Source organism: Rhinolophus hipposideros, assembly GCF_964194185.1.
Source record: "Rhinolophus hipposideros genome assembly, chromosome: 23".
Lineage (NCBI taxonomy): Eukaryota > Metazoa > Chordata > Mammalia > Chiroptera > Rhinolophidae > Rhinolophus > Rhinolophus hipposideros.
The window spans coordinates 23,438,286-23,458,308 of NC_138069.1; the positions used below are offsets into that span (position 1 = coordinate 23,438,286).

At 53.7% G+C, this 20,023-nt stretch overlaps 1 protein-coding gene across 2 annotated transcripts in view; it reads right to left on the bottom strand.

Moving 5' to 3' along the window:
* The window catches only part of CAMK2A (calcium/calmodulin dependent protein kinase II alpha), a 61,328-nt gene extending 41,672 nt beyond the window's left edge, over nt 1-19,656 (bottom strand). Inside the window, exons 1-2 of one of the 2 annotated variants that reach the window (XM_081035185.1) lie at nt 19,444-19,644; nt 4,323-4,417 (exon numbers count right to left, since the gene is read on the bottom strand). In XM_081035185.1, the coding sequence (XP_080891311.1) occupies nt 4,323-4,417; nt 19,444-19,505 (157 nt within the window). In that variant the 5' untranslated portion in view covers nt 19,506-19,644. Of the gene's footprint in view, nt 1-4,322; nt 4,418-19,443 lie in introns of both variants that reach the window. The other variant, XM_081035186.1, reaches the window with a different exon arrangement.
* Nucleotides 19,657-20,023: the final 367 nt, after the last annotated feature.

Consider the following 20,023-nt stretch of genomic DNA (forward strand, 5'->3'; position numbering starts at 1 on the left):
CTTGCTCTGCTATGTAGATGGGGAAACTGAGGCCCAGTGATAAAGGAGTAGTCCATTTATCGAAACCACTCATCAAGGTGGTCAAGCCTTATCAGAACCCAGAGTTCTGAGAATCCACTCCTGGGCGCACCCCCTAACACCAACCCTAGTCAAAAGCCCTCAGTAGCCAAGGAGCTCTTATTAAAATATAAATTAGATTCTACCACTCCCTGACCTTAAACTCTCTAATAGCTTCCCAATGTATTTATAATACAACCCAAACTCCTCACCACAACGAACAATAAGACCCTGCAGGGTCCTGCCTTGTCTTGGCCTTGAAGACCCAGCCACACTGGCCTCCTTTCGGGCCTCAGGCACAGCAAACCCCTTTCCACCTCAGGGCCTTTGCACTTGCTGTGCCCTCTGCCTGGAACGCTCTTATCCTGGGTCTTCTCCTGTCTTCCTGGTTCTCCTAGGGACAGTCCCAGCACTTCACCGCCTCAAAGAGCTTTCCCTGGCTGCCTTTTCTGAATGGCCCTCTTGCCCTATTATTTCCCCATTACCCTGTTTTACTTTCTTCATTAACACTCACCGCTTCCTGAAATTACCCAGCTTACCTGTGTGTTTAATGCTCTTTTCAGTCTCCCTCCCTAGAAAACAAGTGCAATGAGAACAAGACTTTGTCTGGCGGTCACTGCCATGTTCCCAAGGCCTAAAGCCCAGCTTGTCAAAGATCCCATAGCTAAGAAGTGCCACAGCCAGGAGTTTAATCCATGTTTATCATTACTATACTATATTGTCTCCCCTTCTAATAATGAATTAATTGATAAATCAATCCATCCAGCTCAGTAGAGACTCACGATGATGAGAGGTCTGAGAGAAGTAAGTCTGCAGCCTCCTGTCCAGGTACCTGAAAGAGTTGCCCCAATGTTCACAATGATGCCTTGTGAATCTTCTCCCTTCCTCCCTGGGAGCAAGCCTCCAGGGTGTTGGGGTTTTGGGGGGCAGTCCTGGCCTGATCTTAGCAGGAAAGGGTAGATGGAAACTCTGGGTTTAGGTTTCTGGGGTCAGACAGTGCCAGCAGGGCAGGGTGGGTCAGAGCAGAGCAGGGGTGGGGGAGTAGGGAGAGGTGCGAGGGGCAGGGAGTACACTCAGGCAACTCGAGGGCTCTCTGCCTGCAGAGGGGCTGGGCTCCAGCAGGCAGGTGGGCAGCGGGATTCTGACCAGACACATAGGAGCCAGGAGAGAAAATAGACCTCTATGATTGGGAACAAAAAATGCCCCACCCTCCACAGGGCCTCCACAGGACTCCTGATCCTGGGAGGTTGGAGAAATAATCGTGAGGCCAGAGAGTGCCAGATAGTGATGGGGAAAAAGATGAGGAGGATGGGAACGATATCATCACACCACCTCACAGGCTCCCTCGTGTGGACCTGACTCTCAGGGGCAGCCTGAATAAGCTCATACCACGCTTCCCAGCCGGTCCTGGGCATGGTTGCCAGGGGGCTGAGAAAGTGACCTCTCAGCACCAGGGTGGACAGTGGGGTCTGAGGAGGTCGCCATACCCGGGCCAGTCACCTCTGGCTGCACCAGCCACATCCACGCACCCAGCGCTCCCGAAAACATTAACAGACTCTTTCTGTGTGTGCCTGGTGAGCTGGAGCTAGAAAGCATACAGAGCGAACACTGAGCAGATACTCCCTGACAGGGTTCTGTCAATGCAGAAGCTCTGGCCTCACCTACGGAATCCAATCGTCCAGGGGTGGAACTGCTCCTGGGCAGCTGCATTTTTATAAAGGCTCCCAAGGGGGTTTGGGAGGAATTGGGAGAGGCAAAATTTTTACTTTTCATTTCATGTCTTTATGGTTTCTCGGAATTGTTTATACTATGAGCATTTTGTTTTAAAGGCTAGTTTAAAAATACATAGGAAAACTATCTCCCTGGTTTGAGAACCGCTGGATAGAAGAGGCTGGCTGGGTGGGAAAGGGGAAGGCACAGCTCCCTGGGAGGTGGAGAGACACCCCAGTGGGCACAGCCCCCCCACTGAGAGCTGCGGAAGTCACCCGGGAATGTCAGCAGGAGATGCTTGGAGTGTGTTGCCAAGTATTCAGCCTCAAACCGCTCCCCACCCAGGCACCTTGTGTGACTGTTTAAACAAAGAAACCTGCTGAAAGGAGCTCTGCTGTCCTCTCCCTCTGGGGGAAGCATTGGCAGTGAGCAGGCTTCTTCGAGAAGGTTCCCCTGAGAACATCCCCATTACCACCCTCCATGCTCACTAGGCCTGGGCCACCTTCCTACCAGGAGGCCCAAGGCTCAACAAATTGCCAAAGAGAGAGGGCATGGTGGTTACTGCCTGACAGCCAAAGTCTATACTGCCCAGGTAGTCACTTCCCAGAAATGAGGCAGTGCCCCTACATTCTCCTCTATTCCGCTGTGTGTGTGTGTGTGCACGCGTGCCCACATGTATGGATGTGGTTCTGAGTGCGGGGTGAGCTGGCCCAAGATCCCCAGCATCCAGGAAGGACCTTGGTTCCCGATCCTCCCTCGTTTGGGGGCAACATTAACCTTTCACCCCAAGTCATGGCTCTAGTCCTGCTCCCACAGTATCTCAGGGATTGGGACACCTCTCTTGATTGCTAGACACAAAGCACAGAGAGGGCATCAGACTGCCACTAGTCACACAGCAACAGCAAGGCCAGTGCCATCCTCTGGACATGAGGCAGCTAGTCAGCCTTCCTGCCCACCCTGGCTCCGTACTCTTGGCTCTGCTCTGGACCTTCCATAGGTCTCTCCTTTCCACACCAGCTTTCATGCTGACTGTGTGCCATCAGGGGCCCTGGGCTTTAAGACAAACCCCCCACCCCAGCCTCTTCTCCCTGCAGGACACTGGCCTGCGTACAGACGAGTTCGGAAACTAGGAGAAAGTGCTGGACTCCCAACAGCACTGAGCCAGAGAGATGAAAAGCAGCAGCACAAGGCCTAACACGGGACCTGCTGGGAGACCCGTGGGGGACAGTGTGAACATCCTGTACCAGCCTCCGTGAACCCCACACCTGCTGGGCCCTGGCTCAGACACAGCTGCCACCTGTGCCCAGCCAACACCTGGACGTTATGCCAGCCCTGCACACGATGTCTCCCGTGCTGTACAAGCCATGGGCTGCATCTTCCTCCCACCACCAGAATTCCCTTCCCCACTGAGTGGTCCCCAAGGCAGGTTTGACACTGCTCAGACCGGGGAGTGGATCTTTGAAGATAGCCCTCCCCAGCACACTGGCTGTGGTCACCACCATTACTACCCTAACCACTAAAAGCAAAAAGGAAGACTCCTGGGCAGCCATCCCAAAGTTTAATGTCCACATGAATCACCCAGGTGTCTTGTGAAAGGCAGACTCTGATTCCTTCAGGATGGAATCAAGAATTTGCATTTTTAACAGTCTCCTGGGGTTGCCGCTGTTGCTGCTGGTCTAGGATGCCTTCCAAATTAGAATTACCTGGGGATCCTTTCCAAAACCCAGGTCACACCCCAGGCTAATGAAATCACAACCTCTAGGGGTGCAATCCAGGCATCAGAAGTGTTTGAAGGTCTCCAGAGGATTCCAATTTGAGGACAGGTTTGGGAGCCACTGTCCTAGGGTGTATTTAGGGACCAGGGATTAAACTGGTTTGACGGAAGCAGCGCACCTGGAGTTCGCTGGTTGAGCACGTTGGATGTGCAGGGCGCTGTCCTAGGTACTGGGCGTATCCCAGGGAATGAGACCCATCCTTACCCTCCTGGAACTTCAAGTCCAGAGGAAAGAGAGATGTGAAACAAGGAACCAAGCCAGTAAATGGGTTAAGTTCAGGCTGGGGAAGCCACAGGACAGTAAACTGTAATGAGAGCTATAAATTGGGGGAGATGCCCTCAGATCTTGGGGTCAGGGACGTCTCTCAAAGGATTTGACATTAAGCTGAGACTTGAAATTTGAGAATGAGCCAGTCTTATAAGGAGTCAGGTAAGGGCATCCAGGCAGAGGTAACAGCAGGGGCAGAGGTTGGAGGGGAGAATGGAGGCAAGTGGCAGAAGAGCAGGGAAAGAAAGTCCCACCTGGCACCTTAGCCTTCACCTGGTTGGGGGGCCGAGAGCTTGGCCTGTCAGAAAGGCTATGACCTCCAGCCTAGATCCCCAAAGAAGAAAAATGGAGGGGTCTATTCTCATAATACCCACAGGAAGAACAGCCCCCACTCCTGCTGGCAGCATCACCCAGAGGGACAGCTCAGGTCCTGGTTCTACGCCGAGGGGTAGAGAGAGGTTGTGAAGAGAAGGAGAGCCCTGGAGGGTGGGAAGGCACGGGTCTGCCACCTACCTCTGGCTGACAGCTTCTTGGTGTTGATGATCTTGGCAGCATACTCCTGACCAGCCAGCACCTTCACACACCTGCGCACCACTGAGAAGGCTCCCCTACAAGGACAGAGAAGGTGAAGAAGGTGAGGGCAGGCCTGAGGGCTGCATCCCCAAGAGATCCTGGAGTTCATACAGCTGTACGTTGCTAGGTACAGGGCTGCTTGAGCTCACAGGGGCTGCTGTGGCCCAGCTCAGGGACAGAGCAGGGCCAGAGACCCAGGAGAACTACTGGTGGCAAATTATTAGGAGCTTGGCCTCATGAAAGACAAGCCTTTCAGAGTCATAATAAGTTAGGCTTATCAAATTATAAAATATTAGAATCATATAGTGTTAGAATCACAGACTCTGGGTCCCTGAGAGTTTTTAGTTTTCTATTCTTTGAGTAGTTAACACATTGACATGGTTCAAAGTTCAAAAGATGCAAAAGTGTAGATAGTGAAAAGGCTCCCTCCCACCTCTGTATCCCAGGCTCTGAGGTCCCCTCACCAGAGATGGACAGTGTTAACAGAGCATCTTTCCACAGATACTGTCGGCCACACAAATGCTACTGGACCTTGCAAGCTGTTCTGCATCCTCCATTTTTCAGTATCTATTTTGGAGAGTTGCCTTCCGTTCCATGAAGATCTCCTCATGACATTGTATTTAATCATATAGCTATCCTGTAATTTACCTAGCCAGTCCCCTATTTATGGGCAATTAGGTTAGTTCCAGTCTATAGCTATTACAAACAGTGCTGCAATGACTAACCTTATAGTATGTGTGCCTTAGAATTACATTTCCCATGTGTGCACATGTCTGTGGATAAACTTTTAGAAAGGGTGTTATTTGGTCAAAGGGTAGGTGTTGTTTAGTAATTTGGACAGAGGATGAGAGACTTTTCATCTTATAGATCGTACCAACTTACTTTCCCACTAGTACGTGAGGGGACAATTTTTCTCCACTTTTGTCCACACGGTGTGTTATCAAATTTTCTTATCTTGCTAGTGAGATGGGTGGTAAATGACAATTTGGTCGAGATCTGAATTGTAATTCTCATACTAAGAGTGAGGCTGAGTATCTTTTCATATGTTTTAAGAGGTCCCTGGATTTTATCCTCAAAGTATTGGTAGTTGGAAGAGAATTTGAAATACGGATTTATGCAAACTTTCCCAATTTTTAAATACTGACACCTGATTCCAAGAAGAATGTTAACCTCCACAAAACTACTTTGAGGACTAGATCTGGCATCTAGGTGCCATGCTGTACCCTCGACCACAAAGGTCATGTAGTCTAACCCCTTCATATCACAGACACTGACTGTGGTCACCACCATTACTGCCCTCACCACAAGCAAATGGCAAGAAGCAAGTCTGTGGGACAGGCTTCTCTAATTTGAATGTCTGCACAAATCACCTGGGTATCTTGCTAAAAAGCAGATTCTGATTCCTTACATCTGAAGTGGGGCTCAAGACTTTGAGCGTCAGCACAGCTCAGTGGAGATTGCTCAAGGTCACACAGCTAGCTCCAGGCAGGGCTGCGTCTAGAACTCAGGTATTTGCACTCCCACGTTTTGGAATGCTCCCCCTCCAGTGAGCCTGCTGCTTCCTGGTCTCCATGTCCCGGTTCCTGCTGTGGCTGCACCCCATCGTATCCTCCAAACTCTGACCCCCCTCCCAGGCACACGAGCAGGTCCAAGCCACCAAGATGAAGCTAAAGGGAACAGGAGAGGACATTGGAGGGCACTGAGGAAGGCTGCAGGCTCAGATGCCCACTCTGCACATGCCCCTGGGCATCAGGTCAGAGGCTTCATGTCTGGGCAGCAGGAAGAGAGTGGTGGAAAACTGTGGAGAAAGATGAAAACGAAAGGGCTGGGAGGAGGGCTGGAGATCAGGAAATATGCCCTTGTGGGAAAGGCAGAGAAGGCCAGGATTCGTGGGCAAATGGATTGTCCTGTACAGTGACAGACCCTCCCTAGGATGTACAGCCCCTGCCATCACCTTTCCTCCATCACCTGCAGGAAAGCAATGTGGGACAGAGCCCCAGAGAGCGGTTTCCAGGCTCTCGGCCTCACATGGAAAGGTGCTGGCTCGGGTAGTAGATGGCCATCACCTGTGACTAGTCGGCCATCAGCTGTTACCAGTTAGCCATTAGCCACTGATATAACTGCCGCGGTTAACCTAGCAGGGTGGTGGTGTAGTTGTGGCGTGGCGGAGTGTGGATTACGGATTGCAGAGAGGCAGATTGCAGTTAGCAAGTGAGGTGGGTTGGCAGACAGAAGTGGATGGCGGGTTGCGGATCGTGTGGCACCTGCTTCCTGTGTCTCCAACCCAGCTGCCAGCGAGACTATAGTGGTGTGACTCCCCTACCTATGGCTCCATGCGTGTTCCTTTTTGGCCTCACCATGTCCTGCATTCTTACGTGGGGAGCGGGACCAGAGACCCTGCCGGACGCCCCGCGTGACAAGCAGTAAGACCGGGTCACGCTACCTGAGAAGCCTCCTGTTACAGGACCCCTCGTCTGCGCTCCCAGAGCACCCCATACCTCCTCATCCGGCCCAGGATTTGTGTCTGCTCGTCTAGTTTGCCTCTCCCACCCGACAGTGAGGTCCTGCGGGCCAGGACTTTAACGGTCTCCTCCCAGGCCCCCTGCCAGGTACCCACTGTCTGCAACCACAGATGTTTCTTGCAGGAACAGGAGGTAGATTTAAGCAACAGTGTGAGGGACTGAAATGAGACGGGAGGAGGACTTCAGCCACAGGTGTTAGGAAGAACAGGCATCCGAGGAAGGTAGGGCACAACTGGTCTCTCGAAGGTGACCACGGTACCCAGGCAGGGAGATAGAACAGAGGACCTTCAGGTCCCTGCTCAGCTGGAGGCCACAATTCTCAAAAGCCCCAGGGGAGAGAATGTTTAAAGTGGCCGCTTTAGGGGAAGGTTCTGAGAACTCCAGGGAGAACAGCAGCAGGGAAGGAAGAAGGCGATATGCTCCCAAGTACAGGGACTGGGTCTATTCCTGCTCACCAGTATCTAGTCTGGACTTGGTCCCAAACTGGACATCCATTAACATGGGAGGGAGAGAGAGGAAGGGTACAATTTCTCCACTAAAGAAACAAAACTCCATTCTGCTGAAGATCTTAAATCCATGGTTATCCAACTGCCTGCTGCAGAATCCTTTGTTCTTTGAAAAATACAGATTCTAAGGCCCCACTCAGACCTACCAAATCAGAACATCTGGGTTTGGGCCTAGGGAATCTGCATGTTCACTTAACACCCTATCGCAGCCAGCTCGGCACTGTCCTGCCCACCTTCTGGGGAAGTCCTGCTTGATGCCCACCCCCACCTGGATATCAGCACTGGGGGGCTGTCACAGGGGGCTCTGAGCAGGGAGGTGCCACAGGCCCCGTGATCCTGGCTCTGCCCCAGGAGCTGAGGACCTAAGAGCTCTGCCTGTAAAACAAGAGAAGTGCTGAACTTCCTCCAAACTTCCTCCACAGAACACAGCCTCGACTTCTGTGTAAATCCCAGGTTTTAACTCGGGGTCCAGGCCACGGATGGGGTGGCCGCAGGGGTCCTGTACCCCTCGAAGGACATCCCATGCCTCTGAGTGGAGGTGCGTGTTTTCTTCTGGGCAAGGATGCATGGCTTTTCGTAGAGGCTCAGAGAGAGGCGTTTATCCAAACCTGTTCAGAATTACTGATTCAGAGAACACCAGTCTCTCGTACACCCGGAAGGCATCCTCCCTACAAATGCAAGTTCACCACTAAGCTCCTTCTGGGCCCTCACAGCAGCTGTGTGAAATTGGGATCATAATACCCCATTTAACCGATCTGGAAACTGAGGCCTCGGGGAGCAGGCATATTCCTAGTGAGGCTGCAGAGAGAACCCAGGTCACCTGCACGTGCTCTTCTGATTCTACCAAAGGCAGGGGAGTGTGACCATCAAGAGTAGGGTCTCCAGGCTCACAAAGCCCTGTGGTCTGATCACTACTCACCCCCAACTCAATGTGATATTGAACTTGGCACTGCACCTCTTTATGCAATGGGGGCATTGATCGTATCTACCTCCTGGGTATGTTGGGGAGACTAAGGAAGTCTATGCGTGCAAAACTCTGGGCACACTGCCAGGCACATAGAATCTCAAATGGGGCAAGAAAAGGCGTCGGCCAAGGAGCCTCTCTTTCTACCTGTGCAGCCTCAGGTCTCCATTAGTAGTAGGAAGCTTCCTTCCTACCTGCCGCAGTGCTGGGATCAGGGAGACGAGGAAGAAGAAAATCTATAGCAAAAATGAGAGCAGAGGCAGCAAGCCTGCTGCCCTAACTTCCTCTCTTTTTCATCTTCTGTTTAAAAAGGGCATGTTTCTGCCTTCTCGTCCTGCAGTGAGCAAGTGGCCACAGCCCAGCTGCCTTGGCAAACAGAAGAGCCAGCCCACTCCTTCCCCGGCCCTGAGCTGAGCAGGTGGCCAGCAAGTAGGTGGGCAGGCATTTGGAAACAGGACAGAGTGGGAGAAGGGGGGGGCCGAGGTGGGGAGGGCAGAGTGGAGGGAATGACCAGGGGTCCCGAGAGGAAGGGGTGAGGCCTGCATGTGAGGGACCTGTGTGAATGTGGGGTGACATGGGCAGGCCCTGGGAGCGCCCGTGAAAGTGTTCCTGAGTGCAGAGGGGTTGAGGCAATGTGTCTGCCCACAGGTGTGCGTCGGGAGCCCGGTCAGTGCCCTGGTGTATGTGATGGGCACACTGCCAGGCATATGGCCCCAGGTGTAACAAAGCACATGTGCGTCACCCTGGGTATGAAGTTTGTATCCATATTAGCGAAAGGGTCACAGAACATGGGCAGCAAGTGGTGTGTGTATGAGACAGACAGACAGACACTGGAGGAATGGAATCTCAGGTCTGTCATGCTGGGAGGTCTTGGGCAGGCGTCTGCACCAACATAGCCTCAATTTCTTCATCTGCAACATGGGGTTGGGATAGGGATGAGGTTAAATAGCAGAGGCCTTTCCATGTTTAATATTCTATACCAGCACCGTCTGGCAGAACTTTCTGTGATGATGGAATTAGTTTGTGTTGTCCAGTGTGGCGGCCACTAGCCTCGTATGATGACAACACTTGACATGTGGCTAGTAGGGCTGAAGCATTGAATGTTTAATTTTATTTCAGTCAAATAGGTACATGTGGCTAGTGATCACCACGTTGGATAGTGAAGTTCTACGTGGACAAGAGCAGGCTGTCCTGAACCAGACCAACCAAGTTCAAATCGCGGTGCAGCTGCTTACTAGTCACTTAACCTTGCAAGGCTGTTTCTTCCCACTGTAAAATTAGATATGAACAGTGCCCACCCTGTGCAGCTTTTTCAATGATTTGATGAGAGAATAAGGTATGCAATGGGTTAGCACAGTCCCTGGAGTACGGTAAACGCTCAGAAAACAACGTCTTTTATAGGCATCATTACCTACGGAGTGATAAGAACAGCTGGCATCATCAGAAACAAAATGGACCTCGTTTGCCAAGCTCAGGGAAGAAGCAAGCTAGGAGAGGAGGTGGGGGCACAGTGAGGAGGAGAAGAGGCTGCTCCCCCAGGCAGAGCAGCCTGCCCCCTGGGTGTGCATAGGCATAAAGGAGGTCGAGCCCTACTCTCCAAAAGACAGATGGAGAGGGCATAGTGAGAGTGGGTCCAGCACGGCTGAGAATGTGGGAATGTGCTGATGGGCTGTGAAAAGCAAGATTCACACTGGGAAACTGCTTTCTGGCTGCTAGGCAGGCGCAGTGTCCTGGGAGTTGCTGCCTGCTAGCTCGTAGGGGCTCATCACCCTCTTTGGCCTGAAACATCCCCAAACGCTGACATGGCAGCCAGGTGCAGCACCAGGAGCATTTGATGAGGAGTGGAAAGACCTGGGTCTTCACCCACTTTGGCTACCAACTCACTTATCCTTCTGGGCCTCAGTTTTCCCATTGGAAAGATGGAGATGAGGAGCCCCAGCCCCACTTCCTCCTGGGCCATTTGGGAGAAGTCTCTGCAATGTAGTGATGGGATGAGGCGCCCGCTACCCAAGACTGGTGACGGCCAACATCCTCTAAAGCAAACCCTCTTACCTTGACCCAGAGCCCAGGATGTGCCTGTGGACCTCAGCAGACAGGAACACTGTTTGTGGGGACCGGTGGGAGACACACAGTCACTGAACCCTCCCTTCACTCTACTCCTTGGGGGTCTGATTGTCAGGGCTTCTGACAGTCTTGAGGGTTTTCCCTTCATTGGCTGCTTCCTCAAACACACCCAGGTCTCCCCCATTCTGGAAAAATAAACAACCGCCTCGCCCCCAAAAATGTAGAAACTCAGAACCTTTCTCTCGACCCACCAGCCTGGGCCACTTCCTTCCTCTCTTCTTTGCTGCCAAACTTCCAGAACAAGTGTCCGACATCCGACATCCGCTGCCTCCTCTTCCCACCTCCCACACCCATGAACCCACCACAATCTGGTTCCCACCCCCGAGCTCCCAGGAAGAAAAGCTGTGCCAGGCCCGCCCACCCAATGCTCCCCCACAGCCCCAGCCTGCTGGGCCTGAGCCACCTGGCCTGCCCCACACCAGGTGGCGGGCAGCCCCAGTGACCACCCAGTTTTGAGGCCCTTCCTCCCTTTTGTTTCTAGGTCACTGTGTGCTCCCTGGCAACCGCCCCTCCCACGGTGCTTTCACTTCCACATGTTCCCCGCCATGATGGTTTGCTCACTGTTCTCTCTCCACCATTCTCTTACCACTTCTCCCTTCCTGCCATCTGCCCGGGCCATTAGCTGGGATCGCTGGGGAGACTCTGGGCGTTCATGACCACACCTAAAACTTTCATTAAATTATTCAGTCTGTGCATTGCTCTAGGCAGAGGAGGCATATTTTTCATTAGCATCACAAGGGATCCTGTGACACTGTGCCGTGCCACCCCCCCCCAGTGGCGAAAGCCATGGACAATCACTCAAGGTTGAACTCTGCTTCTAGATAGCCCTGCTCTCTCCAGAATTCTAGTCCCAGACTTCTAGGTACTTGCCATCTTGCCTACATGCTGTGCGACAGGCACCTCATAATCAAAGTCCTGCCTCCTCCCCAAAGCCCTCCCCACTCTCAGGTCCAATACCTAAGCATTCCACGTCTCTGAGATGATGGATCATTTCAGAAGCGCCCGGTCACATGTAGACAGGTCTGTGATCGGTGAGAGGATTACCATCCCAAACCTCTGCTGGTCAGTAACTCGCAGCCCAGGTTAATTGATCTGATCCCTCAGAACAGAGCAACGCCTGGGAGTGTGGAAGCCAGAGCAGATGGAGTTAGAATGTCCGGGGAAAGGACAGAGCTGGCGTAGGCCATCAGAGCAGCTCCACCCAAGGGGCCAGAGTGTGGGCCACACGTGGCTGCTTCAGAAGCTGCACGCTCAGTCAGATCTTACCTTTCCCATTCCATAGGGGAAGAAACTGAGGCTAAGACCTCGAACCCGGGACTGCTGCCTTATCGTCCATTGCTCTTTCCAATACCCTAGACTCTCAGATCAGAGGGAGCCCTAACGTGGGGTCCACAGGTGGGCTTTAGAGTAGGGAGATCGGTGGGAAATAATATACAACATTCTGTGAGTTGGAGTGCGCGTGCCTTTTCCTGGGGATAGTGGCTGGGGTTCGTATAAGATTCTGTGAGGGCTCCCAGATTCCCAAAACAGTTAAAAAGCTGGGGTCCAATTTGTTCAGAAACAAAAGGACTATCCTGTTTCCAAAACACCCACCTCTATGTACTTGCAGCAAATCTCTTCACCTTTTGGGACCTCAGTTTACCCATCTGTGAAATCATCTGTTGATCAGTCATTTTAAAGCCCTCTCTCTCTATTTCTTTTCAAGCAGTAGCGCCCTTTCTTAATAAACAAACAAAACACAGCTATGCAGGTCCCCAAATGGCAAACAGAGCAGAGGAGATAGGGGCTGGGGGCTCAGGACGCCCCTTGATTGGTTTTCTCTCTCTTCTCCCCGGCTCACCACAGCAGCTCTGCCCAGAACTCCACACACAACGGCATTTTCCAGCCAGAAAATCCTGGGCCCTATTACTGAAACCGCAGCTCTCCCTCCTCCCAGCCCCGGCTGCAGCCGCCCACTCCCAGACTCCAGAAGATGCTGCAGGGACACAGTGTGTTCGAGCTGTCCCTCACACTGTCACACAACAACGTCCCCACCCCCCGCCTCAGGCCTGCCCCACGCCAACCCAGCAGAAGTCTCGTGGGGGACACAGAAGGCCTGGGGACCGGAAGATTCTGTTTGCTGCAGGGAACATTGAACCAACAGAAGTTCCTTGTTTTGGCTGTGCATGGGTTTTCTTGAATGGCTTACAAAAAAGGAAAATTAAAAAATACATATCCACAGAGCTTGGAGACAGGACCAGAGTAGGCAAAGCAGGGACGATGCTGAAGGGCTGCTGCCTCTCCAGCTTCAGATGAACTCCTGGCTGGCTCTGTCCACCTGCACACCCCAAAGGCCTTCAGAGGTGCAGGGTGAGACACTCCAAGGTTTAGTACGAGAGCCAAGCACTAGACTGGAGAGAGGCTGGAGTGCCACTTCTCGTGTGTCCCTGGCTTCTGTGACCTTAGACGAGGCCCAGCCCTCTCTGGGCCTCAGTTCCCCATCCGTAAGACAAGGGAGCACTTCTTGCTCCGATATGTGAGTGGGACTGAGGATATTCTGGCCCCTACTCCATCTCCCACTTCCAGCTTTCAGCAAGGCATCTCATCGGTGAGCACAGACGGATGTAGAACAGGAGGGAAACGGAGGCACAGGGTGGGACCGGGTTGTGAATGTGTATATGTCAGCTACCAGAGTGCTCACTATCTTCTGAGGACACGTCCATCTGGAGGGTAGAGGAGCAGTTCTGACCATTACAAGGTTCTTCTTTATGTTGACCTGAAATCTACCTCGCTGTTACTCTACACATTTGACCCTGCTCTGCCCTCTGGGGCCAGCAGTTTATGCCCTGGGAACCTAGGACATCCCTGCAGAGATGAGGGGAGAGGATGTCTCCCCTTCCTGCTAATGTCCCCCAGCTCCTCAGCTGCCTCTTACTTGACTCGGCTTCCAGCCCTTTGCCACCCCGCCTGGCCCCCAGACATGGTACAGGTTTTTAATATTCCTTCTAGGCCCAAGGTATCCAAAAATTAGGGGCAGGCTGAGCAGGCCTAAGAAGAGTGGGACCCCCGATCCCCTGAGGGAGGATATCCTCCATCAAAACACATACCTCAGAGCCTTTGCCTGTGCTGTTTCCACTATTCTGAAGAACAATTTTCCACCTTCTTCCCTCGGACTAACTCTTATGCAGCCTCCAGCTCCCTGTGTCACCACCTCAGCGGAGCCTTCCCTGACCCCTCCCTTCCCCTAACTAGTTGAAGTCTCTTTGCAGCTTATAGCTCCATGTTTGTGCTCATGGTCCTTATCCAGTTGCATTTAAATAATAATTTCTGAAGTGATTTAATTAATGTCAGCTTCCCACTAGAGTATGCGCCCCAGAGGGGCAAAGACTACATAGGTCTTGCATGTGGCACCTGCTGGGCTCAGCCCAGGGCTGGGAACAGAGTACGTGCTCAGGAAATGCTTGTTGAATGGGTGCAAAAGTGGTAGGCGTTCCTCCTTTTACATGACCCCGAGACACCAAGGCCCTCAACCTTCTCCAGCACAAAAAGTCCCACTGGCCTTATAGTCCATCTAAAGCCTTGATGGGAGGCCATCCTCACAAGGACCCTGGGCTGTGCCTCAGCGGCTTGCAACCTGCTCTGGGGCTGCACCAGGCTGACCTGGGAAGGGAAGCTTCCGACCATGTCACAGAGCAGCTCAGAAGAGAATGTGACATGGGCAACATGCATGCAGAGAGTGTCACCTGTGGCAAAGGGACCCACAGAAAGAGAGGGAAAGGGAGATAAAGAGGTGGGGGAGAAAAGGGGGGGGAGAGACCAGAAGCCCACCCTGATCATCTTGCTCTCTCTGTACTGGGAGGTCGACTCGTGCTGGAGGCCCAGTTGGAGCCAGTGTGTGTGCGCACGTCCGTATGCACTGGGGTGTGTGCATGTGCGTGTGTGTGCGCGTGTGCACTAGCAACAGGATGCGGGTGTTGCATGCCAAGGCTCTGCCCGCACCCCACTGACAGGGCTGTAGTGTCACTGTGCGCTTGTGCAGGGAGGCAGGTGGGCAGACGGGAGGCCTAGCACAGTGTCAGTGTCTCAGCCTACGTGGGGGCAGCTGTATGGGGGCGGAGGGCGGCCGCATGCCCCAGAACGTGCACCTGTCTGCTGCTCTGATGGCTGGCAGGAGAGGGAGGAATTATCCCCTCCCCTGTCCCTGCCACCCCTCCGTAACGACCTGCCCCTCAACTTCCCATCCTTGGCCTCTGGCCCCTGCACATCATCCGGTCCCCTCCTGGCTTTGCCACTGCTTCTCCCTGTGGCCTTGGCCAAACCATTTCTCTTTGGGTGACTGGCTCCACCATCTGTGCTATGAGTAGATCGTGTCCAGGGTCCTTCTAGTTCTGAGGTTCTGGGAATCTGAAATTTCCCACGTGCACCTCCCACAGAGGGAGCTTAAAGAGGGCAGCAACTCTAATGGGGCATTTCAACATCTGCAGAAGTATCCCATTTTACAGATGGTAAAGTGGAGGTACACAGAGGACAAGGGTTTCACCCACCGTGGCCCTGTAAATGAGAGGCAGAATCATGACTGGAAAATAAGTGACAGCTCAGAGTCCCCTTACCCACCATGCCACTGCCCTTCTTCTTAATAGTGTTCCCCAGACACAACACCAGGAGGGGTCCCTCTCATCAACCTTCCCCCGTATGCAAGGTGCTGGAGCTCTACATGCAAGTCTAAGCACTGCCACCAGTGCCCTGAGCCAGTCATTCCACCTGCTCAAGCCTCGGTCTGCTCATCTGTGAGATGGATGAGTAAGCCCTCTGCCTCGCTCAGGGATGCGCTCATGGATGGAGAAGGGCTTTGACGGCCCGAAAGTGCTATGAATGTGAGAGGTTATGAGAAGCAAAATAAAAGTACAATACCCGTCTTTGATGCCCAGGTGCCTTCTCTCTCCAGTGTTACATCATCAATCCTCCTAATAGCTCGGCTAGAGAAGGGCCATGTTGCTAAACATATTTTTCAGATTTTAGAGTTTTTGTCTCCAGAGGGAACCTAAGCACCCAGGACCCTGGACACCCCCAGGGCAGGGTGCTACCTCTGGGCCCTATGGTTGCCCCCTGATCAGCCCAGCCCAAGCCCAGTTCACAATACAAAGCCGCAGAGGTTAGAAGCCAGCTCTCTGTTCTCCCTCTGCCAACCTTCTGGCCCCTGAAATCCCTCCCCCAGCCCCAACACCACACTTGAGTCAATTTCAGATTTGTTCTAGAAAGAAAAGAATGGGTTGCGCTAGCTCTCCAGTCTCCCTCCCTCCCTCCCTCCCTCTCCTTCTCTCAAGTAATATCTCCTTCAGAGGCTCTTTCTGTACAGCCTGGTGATTACACAGGCTGCAGGGCAATTCTCGGCCTCCCTAACCTCTCCTGGGAGTGGGATCCAAAGCCCAGAGAATGTCAGAGGCTGGAGGAGGCATTGTCCTTCTCCACCTCCTGGAACCTGACCCCTTTCCCTGAGGCTTGTCTTCTTTACAGAAAACCCATCTGCCAAGAGCTCTGGTCCAGCTGCCCAGGCCCACTCTGACACTGAGCTGGCATCTATGCTGCAGCCTGCCTCCCAACAAGTTCTCTGCTCCTGAGGTCTGGGTTTTCATTTCTCTCATCCCCTGGGAGGAAAGAGGATTGAGGTCAAGGGAGGAAAGAGTGAGTTACACTCTGAGACCTAAGTGACAGCCCCACCTCAACCCTCTATGGGACCTGGAATGAATTCCTGGCTTATCTGAATCAGATGCTGCAGTGGGACCTTCCTCCAACAGTATCAAGAGGCTTCAGAAGCCCCTGCCCAGGGCCCTGACTCCAGCCCACACCCCCCCAAATGGCTGCCCACCAGGCAGGAGAGAGGCAGCTTCTCTTACATCCAGAGCCAGCCCTACCCCTGGGCTACTCGAAACAAAGGCTGCAGTCACAAGGCAGGCCTCACAGGGCTGAGTACCAGGAAGCCCTCGAGAGGCATGTGCCCTCCTGTCCAGCTGGGTAGTCCAGGGCCCTGCAGAAGGAGGTCCAAGGCTCCCATGTCTTCTTGTAGAGCCCACCCAGCTGCCTCTGCCAGTCACTCTGCCGGTGATCTGAAGTGGGCTCCTGGAACGGGGGCTCAGCTTCTGTGTGGTGACGGCAATGTCCTGGCTTGCTGGGACCGTGGTCACCAGTTGAAGGCTGGGCCCTGCAGGGATCTTTGGTGCTTCTCCAGACAGAAGAAGAGCTGTTGCCTCCCTGCTAGCCCAGGGGAGGCAGGGTTTGGTCAGCCCCTCTCCCAAGCCAGGCAAAGTCCAGCCCTAGGAAGCGATGCTTTCTCGAAGGCTATGTGCCACGTTTGTTACTACATCTTCCCGGGCACCATCTCATCTCATTCCCACAGCCCTTTTTTATCTGCAGATGACGGGGGGTTGGGAGAGAGGTGCCGTGGCCTTCCAATGTGACAGAGCTATGGGTGGTAAAGTCTAGAACCTGTGCCCTCTTCCGAGTACTGTCCAAACCTGCCTCACTGGGCACTTGGACTGAAGCTGCTGTGCAGAGCAGGAGACACTCCCCTCCTCAGTGGTACCCTGGCCTTTTGAACCCAGGCCTCAGAGGTGGGGAGCCTCATCCCCTTTATTCCAATACAAGCATCCTTAACCTGAGGCCCATCCACAGCCTTCCTGATGTCCTGACATCGCATGCAGCATTTTGTAGTTTTGCGCATTTTCCTAAGGAATGTAGACTTAGCCTTTCATCAGATTCCTGGAGGAATATGTGACCTAAAAAAGGTTAAAGGCACAGATGGTTCTGGAAGGAAGAGGTCTGAAATTGATCAGACAGGTCTGGCCATGCCTGCCACCCTCGGTTTTCTTGCCATGGCCATACCAGGGCTTCCTGTCTCCTGAAGTACTGCTGTGGCCCCTGTCCCTCCAAGTTACCCAGACAGGCAGTGGGGCTGAGGAAGCGCTCTGCCAAAGCACCCCCACAGCACCCAGCCTTCAGGATCTCCATCTCCTCTTGGGGCAAAACATCACTTTCCTTTTCCCTTTGACCACCTGAGTCACATGTCAACTCCATTTCATTGCACTCTGTGACGCATTCCTCCCAGAACCCAGCCTTGGTTGCACCTTGAAAGGCAGCTCCCAGCTCATCAGGGAATCCTTGGGGCTCCAGTGAGCACAGGACACCAGCTGAGAAGGGGGCCCCTGTACAAGTCTGATGGACAGCCTCAGTCCTCCAGAGCGTCCCTCCACATTTTCTCCCTGCTCCCCCTCTACCTCAGCACAAAAACACGCTCAGAAAGAAGTCTGCAGACCAGAGTGAGCACACATCGGCAGCACCTGGGTGTGTGTCTGAGGGAACGAGAGAGCTGGCCTGTAGGTGTCGGATTGCCTGGTGTGCAAGTGTGTGTGTGTGTGTGTGTGTGTGTGTGCAGGCAGCCTGTTCCACACAGCCACAGGCCCACCTCCCACACATATGCAGACACCAGCATGAGCTTCCACATGCCTACAACACCCACACTCCCACCCAAGCCTGTGGGCCCAGGCCTCACACATACACACATAACACTTCCCGTGTGCATGGCCCTGAGTCCTCACACAGATGTGCATGCCTGTGACCTCATAGGAACAGCTCTGTGCCCACGTCCCAGATGTGCGTCCTCACACACAGATATGTCTGCACATGCCCAGACCTCACACACATGAGCCTGCTGATGGACACACAGCTCTGACCTCATACATGGGCACACAGTGACGCATGTTCACACCTTCACTCCCGTGCAAACCAGCCAACAGCAGCCCTTGTGCCCCTTGCACACACACCCCCCTTGCCGGGCACACTTGCATTTTCAGGCCTTACACATGAAGCACACACCAGCACCCCCTCTTGGTGCTCACACATGCGCAACCTGTCAGCACACACAAGTGTCCCCCAGAGTCAGTCCTTATACAACACATCAAATGCACACTTGTGTATGTGCAGATCTCATACCAGCACACCCCTACTGACAGGGCCCCTTTCCCCTGCACTCCTGCTGCTACAGCAAGAACCACCTGGGCATTGGAGCTGCTTTGCCCACGGGGCAGACTCTGCCTCCAAGCTGTACCTTTCCCCTGCATCCATCCCAGATCCTCCACAAAGCCGGCCGGAGGCATCCAGCAATGCTCCTGACACTCCACAGCCTACTGGACTCTCCCAAGGGGCTCTCCTCTCCCTCCATCCTCCCACCCTTCTCTCCACACCAGTCATCAAAGGCAGAAAATGAGCTCTGGGGCTGGACAACTTTGCCAAGGGCCCAGAGCTGGGGCACCATCACACCACTAACCCCTGCAACAGCACTGCTCCCCCCAACTTGCCTGATTGCTCTTCCCCTCCTCCCAACACCCAGAAAGCCTCACCAGTCACTCAGTTATTAACCCCTGCTGTACCAATGCCCTCACTTCTAGAGGAGCTGGGAGGGGGAAAGTGGGGAAAGGATGTGCTCACAGGGAGAAGTTGGTCACTCTGCAGAGTCGCTGCAGGTGTCTAAAGTCATGAAGGACTACCTGAGTGGTGAACTCTGTCACCAGAGGTATCCAAGTTGAGGCCAGATGGCTACCTCATGAGAAGCTCGACAGGGGGTTCCGGCCTTGGACTCAGCTGACAGGAAAATCCCTTTCTAACCCTGAGTTTCTAAGAATCTGTGTTTGCCCAGGTTGTGTGCGTGTGTGTGTGTGTGCGTGCGTGTGTGTGCACTTCCTGGCATGCACCATCAACCCTTCACCTCTACACACACATTCGTCCAGCTGGCCTTGGCACATCTGTGTACCCGCAAATCTGCCCATGGCTCCCTCTGGGCACTCTGCACGTACAAGTGCTCCCAAACACATGCAGCCTTCCTCCCTGTTTGAGCACAGGGAGCACCGCATGTGCAAATTCCTGCCCGTGACACCAATCCCCTGTGCCCTCCAGGAGTCTGGGGTGCAACTCACTTTCCCAGTTCCTCGAAGAGCTGGTACTCTTCCGTGAAGCGAGTGCAGGTGATGGTAGCCATCCTGGCGCTGGGCGGGCAGGCGAGGCTTGGGGCTGGAGGACCAGGGCTGGGGTACTGCTGTTCTGCTCCCGGAACTAGGGGCCACTCGCCTGCCTGCCCGTACTTCCGAGTGAGAACCTAGAACCGGCTTGACTGACGAGCCCCAGGCTTCTGAGCAGGGCACTGTGGCTGCTCACAGCCTCGCGAGCCTTCGTCAGCATCCAGGTCCCCATGGCAACCACCTCCGAAACGCCCTGTTCCTGTTGCCCCGGTAACTGCCTCCCCAACACCTGCCTGCCTCCCAGTGCGAAACCTGCTCCAGGACGCCCTGGCCCAACCGCACACAATACTGCAAGCCAGGGTGGGCCCAGAGGCAGGTGGACCCAGCACCCCCACCGCCACCCCCGAGGTGAGGGGCTGGGGGAGGGGCTGTAGCACGGGGGAGGAGAACAAACTTAGTCCACAAGTGATCTCTCTTCCCACCTCCCCCACCTCCAACTGTGGGGCCTTCATAGCAGACAGGATGGGATTAAGTGGGG